This window comes from Cryptomeria japonica, chromosome 1, assembly GCF_030272615.1.
Source record: "Cryptomeria japonica chromosome 1, Sugi_1.0, whole genome shotgun sequence".
In the NCBI taxonomy this organism is placed as follows: domain Eukaryota; kingdom Viridiplantae; phylum Streptophyta; class Pinopsida; order Cupressales; family Cupressaceae; genus Cryptomeria; species Cryptomeria japonica.
Window position 1 is genome coordinate 513,655,781 of NC_081405.1, and position 5,371 is coordinate 513,661,151.

At 34.0% G+C, this 5,371-nt stretch overlaps 1 protein-coding gene across 1 annotated transcript; it reads left to right on the plus strand.

Moving 5' to 3' along the window:
• The first annotated feature begins 204 nt into the window (after nt 1–204).
• On the plus strand, nt 205–4,383 carry LOC131070293 (putative leucine-rich repeat receptor-like serine/threonine-protein kinase At2g14440). The gene is made up of 16 exons (XM_059210772.1): nt 205–286; nt 387–621; nt 735–944; nt 1,059–1,525; nt 1,623–1,758; nt 1,872–1,944; nt 2,090–2,157; nt 2,267–2,338; nt 2,462–2,530; nt 2,662–2,852; nt 2,964–3,166; nt 3,289–3,411; nt 3,495–3,564; nt 3,645–3,831; nt 3,936–4,044; nt 4,123–4,383. The coding sequence occupies exons 1-16, from the start codon at nt 205–207 to the stop codon at nt 4,381–4,383; spliced, it is 2,556 nt and encodes an 851-aa protein (XP_059066755.1).
• Nucleotides 4,384–5,371: the final 988 nt, after the last annotated feature.

Below are 5,371 nucleotides of genomic sequence, written 5' to 3' on the forward strand. Positions count from 1 at the left end.
ATCATTTGAACAATGTTTCCTCTATTTGTTTCTTTTTCACAAATTTTACATTGGACAAAACTTCCACTGCACGACATTCAAAATATAATATTTTGGTGATAAAAACTTTAGAATATATTGTACAATTAATTTTTTTTTTGGAGTAAATAAGACAAACTCTCTCACATTCATTCCCTTCCCTGCTTGCAATCTGCATTGATCATCATGAAGTTCAAAAGCTTAACCTTGTTAGCGATCACAGCTTTCGTTGGATTACTCACTCGCTGCACACTCGCAAACCCAGATGGTAAGTTCTAATTCATTTCAATAAAGTTTTACTTTGATTGAGAAAACAGGTTTCTAATTTTTGCACTCTGATCTGGCTGGTCTTTGCTTTCTATATGAAGGATTCCTAAGTATTAACTGTGGCGCTTCAAAAAATTACACGAATGGAGAGTTGGACTGGATTACAGATTCCTTGTTCATCAAATTCAGAAACACGTCCATTATGCCCCCATTCAGTTCTAACAATACCGTCTATATTCAATATCAGTCTCTGGCCTATTTTACAGATCTGGAAGCAAATAAATATTGTTACTTGCTGCCTGTTACGCCTCATATAAAATATCTGGTAAAGGTCAAGTTTGTTTTGAGAGGATTTGAAAATCTTCGTTTAGCAAGCGTCTTCGATTTGTATATAGAGGGAATCAAGTGGGGAATGGTCGACCTGACGATTTTCCCAAATTCTTTTTTAGTATTTTCCGAAATCATCTTGACCCCAAAAGGGATAGCATGAGCTTATGCCTGGCTAGAAATTCAGAGACACAAGAAAGTTATTATGTTTTCATTTCAACCATTGAGTTGAGGCCGCTACAGTCTACAATGTATAATACTTACACTGATTTCAACTACAACGCCTTAAAACGCTTCTCTCGTATAAATTTTGGCAGCTCTAATAAGATAGAGTAAGCATAATCACTATTTCATTTGGCAGTTACTCATTTTTTATTTCTTTTTTTGTTGTTGTGATGAAGAGATGTGTTGATCTTATCAAATGTAATGTTGTCGTCGCGGTACAGGTTTCCCTACGACCAGTATGATCGCCTGTGGCTACCTTTTGAAGTGCCGTTCACAACAAATATCAGCACGGATGAGTCCTCTTTCGGGAGCATAATAAACCAACCACCTGTATCAGTATTAAAGACTGCTATTACACCGCATGTAGGGGAAGAATTGCTTGTTTCGAACTGGCTGAATCTTACCCAGGGCATTTACTATTTTGCTCTTTATCTGTGCAACATCAATAAGACAACCCTATCAGGGAACAACACATTCCAGGTCTTCATTGGCAATGTTCAAATTGCAGAAACAGAAGTTCCTGAGTATATGTACTGTTTGTCACCAGAAAGTCGTCTACAGATTAGCACAACTGATTCTACAGATATAAGAATATGTCCGCAAGAAGGATCCGAGATGAGGCCATTCATAAGTGCAGCTGAAGCATATGGAATATTAAACATCACCAATATGACAGACGCAGGAGATGGTAAGTTTATTTCTGCATCTGTAGCCTGCTTAATTATACTCGGCTTATTCAGCTTAAAAGGGATATTATCTAATATTTTCGTGAACGTGTGATACAGTACTTGCTATTAGAAAAGTAGCAGAGACAGTGAATGTTCCAGATGATTGGACAACAGGAGATCCATGTTTGCCAGCAGGTTTACCAATAACTGGTGTTATGTGCAATGAAGAAGACCCTCCACGAGTGATTACTGTGTAAAATTATTTTCTTCAAACATAGAAATTCATTAAAACGTAGAGCAAGGAATACATTAGGTTTCTTTTCAGCACTGAAGGCCGTTAACCCACATAACTTCAATTCTTTCTAGGAATTTAACAAACATGGGTCTCACTGGCAATATACCTCCAAGCATAGCCAACTTAACAGCATTAAAACAGTTGGTAAGACAAACACCCAACTCCACTTGCCTTAGATATTGGGAAGTACAAACTTGTAAAAATAATTATAAATTTTATTTTGCAATCTGTAGGGTGTAGCTCCCGTCAATTTAATAAGTGACTAATAAGTTTATTTTATTTGTTTTAGCTGTTAGGCAACAATAATTTTACAGGCTCCATTCCAGATCTCAGCACATTGATGAAGCTTACAACATTGTAAGAGATCCTTCACTATCTTCTTCCGAAAGCTTTATCCTTATTTACATAGATGAATGAGAAAGATAGTTTGTCTGTGTTAATCTCTAATTTCCTTGGCATATCGAAGGCAAGTGCAAAATAATCAACTGACTGGAGACATTCCGAGTTCATTAGAGAAACTCCCCATGTTAAATGAACTGTATGTTTGTTCAAGACATCTTATTTTTCTTATAACAATTTTATTTACTTTTTGGTAGTTTAGTCAAAGATGGTGTTAACTCAACCAGGTTTGTTTTTAATTACTGCCTTTTATGGTGATTAGATTTTTGCAGAACAATAAGTTAGATGGAGATTTGCCACCTGGTTTAATTAAGCCTGGTTTAAACCTTCGGTACGAGGATATCCTTTCTTGCCTTTGTCTCCTTGGAGAGAAACCATTATTTCCCTATATATCAAAAAGAGAATTATTCAAATAATTTTGTTTTAACCTTTGGCATCTTAATTGTTCTCTCTACCTTGCAGAGTTTATCCTCAAACCAAGTCTCCACACGACAAGAAAAACGAAGGAAAAAGTTGGGTCATAGGAATCAGTATTGGCTGTTTGGTTCTGCTAATTGTTGTGATATTCGGGATTCATCTATGGAGAAAACAATATAATCGAGGAAATCTCACCACAACTAATTCTATTAAGCAACCTCAAAAATCATGTACAGGTTTTTCCTAAATTCCTTTGACTTGAAAAGGCTTTATTTAAAAGCAATAACTATTATTTTAGCTCTTGTAATTTTTTGGAGAACATTGTTCTATTTACTCTTTTGAAACAGATGGAGATGATCCAAACGAATTTAAAAACTCAGCGGTAGAATACACTGAAGAAGATATCAAAGCAGCTACAAATAACTATTCTACAATTATCGGTAAGGGAGGCTTTGGATCTGTGTTCTATGGTCAACTTTCAGGAACCGATGTTGCAGTGAAGATACTTTTAACCTATTCATCTCAAGGAAAACAAGAATTTAGAAATGAGGTTTTTTCAGCCTTAACAAATTAATTGAAGTTTCAATTATAACAATAATTTTATATCTTTCTCATACATCTCTCTCAGCCCAAAATGCCTGTTAACATATGGTGCTTGTGTTCTTGGCCCAGGTAAGTCTCCTTTCAAGAATTTACCATAAGAATCTTGTAAAACTAATTGGGTACTGCAGACAACCTACAGTGGCCTTAGTATACGAATTTATGGAATTTGGAACGCTGATGGACCATTTATACGTTATTGTTTATTCCATATTACTATGAACAAAATTAAAGTAGACACATTTCTTTTCGTAAAAGGACTTCTTATTCTATTTACAGGCTCACCGAAGCAAGAGAAACCACTTGATTGGGAAACCAGGCTCAACATTGCTCTCCAAGCAGCACAGGGTAATCTGTTTGCGTAATTACTTTAATTTCTTTTAGTAAAATTGCTCGTACGCATTACAAATGTTGTACGTGCTTTGCAGGATTGCTATATCTGCATGAGGGTTGTAGTCCTCGAATCATACACAGAGATATTAAGTGTAGTAATATACTTTTGGATAAAAAAATGTTTGCCAAGATAACTGACTTCGGTCTATCGAAGCTGTTTGACACTTCCAAAAGCTACGTAACTACTAATGTCAAGGGCACCCTCGGCTATCTTGATCCTGAGTATTTTCATACCTCCCCATTATTTGAATTTTTTAATCAAATAAACAAGTAGTTTAGCATTAATCAAACAGTTGATATTACACTAAATTTGAAACTTGATCCAGATATTTTGAAACGATGTCCTTAAATGAGAAGAGTGATGTCTACAGTTTTGGTGTTGTTTTGTTGGAGATTATTTCTGGAGTACCGCCCAAGGAGGGAATAATCGAATCGGTAACTCATTCGATATATGATCTATTTAGTTTTTCTCATTAATAATAGCATACAGTTCTCATCTTCTTTCTGACACAGGCAGAACAATTGCTTTCTTGTGGGAGACTAGAAGACCTGATGGATTCTTCATTGGGTGGGCGATATAATTTAGCATCTGCATGGAAAGTTGCAGAGATTGCATACACGTGTGTGGAACCGAGACCAGTAAATAGACCCACAATGAATAGTGTTGTGAAAGAGCTAGCAGAAGCAAAGGCACTTTTAGTAGATGCTAACATTGGATCTGGATACGCTTGGAATGCATCTTCAAGTGTACTTGAAATGCCCCAACTTAGGTAGCTAGCCATAGAATTGCGGATCTCCTTCAGTTGTGCAAAGATTCCCACACAAAAGTGTCTTCTTTTATGGACTTCTAATTATAATAATAGGTATTTTAAATAGTTGTGGATCACTTATGAACCATTGGAAACATAATCATATTTGAAGACTATGATATATTATATTTGATTGGGATATTTTCGTTCTTGATTTTTCAATAAAAATATAGATTAAAATTTTAAATAGTTTTTGTTCTTTAATTAAATTATTTAATTTATTTATTGAAAGGTAATAATATGTTTAATTTCACAATAATAGAATATTTATAGGTATATTATTTTTATATATAATTTCAACTATTAACAAAAAAAATTTCTTAATGCATGGTGATTATTTTTATTTAATATCTTGTTACCATGTTAGAATTTATACTTTTCCAAACATTTTATTTTTGTGAGTCTTATAAATTCTCTAATCTACATTATATGGTATTAGAGACTTTTAATGAAAAATCAATTATCACTATATAACAATGTAGTCATTTTTTTTGGTAGACTTCTATTAAATAAATTACATTTGTTGTTAATTGAGTTTTCATGAGTGAGTAATCTTTTCACTAAATCCTCATCTAAAAGGACATATCCATGTATTACTATTTATGATATATAAGCATAGAAACTACTTAGAAATATTTCAACATTGTATAGCTAGTATTATTAAATACGTGAAATTGATTATGCCAAAAGTATATAATAGATGCTAGAGTCCACTGGGACCATTGGTAACTATTTTTAATGCACAAGAAACATTTGTTTTTGTTGATGGATCTTTCGAGGCACTATTGTGGAAGCGGAATCATAAACCTAGAAAATAATTACAAACTTTATAGCTAGCTACCGCTATTGGGGGTGGCTATCACTTTACAATTTGAATTTGTAATTCACAACAACATCCTAATAATGGCTCTTGCAATATACAATCCACACCAATTGATCTTGCAATCTACAAT

Excerpts from the sequence above, each read along its gene's own strand:
- LOC131070293 (XM_059210772.1), top strand. The coding sequence starts at position 205 with ATGAAGTTCAAAAGCTTAACCTTGTTAGCGATCACAGCTTTCGTTGGA. Across the intron at positions 2,158-2,266 it reads TTGATGAAGCTTACAACATT|GCAAGTGCAAAATAATCAAC; the intron begins GTAAGAGATCCT and ends GGCATATCGAAG. Across the intron at positions 3,167-3,288 it reads AACAAGAATTTAGAAATGAG|GTAAGTCTCCTTTCAAGAAT; the intron begins GTTTTTTCAGCC and ends TTCTTGGCCCAG.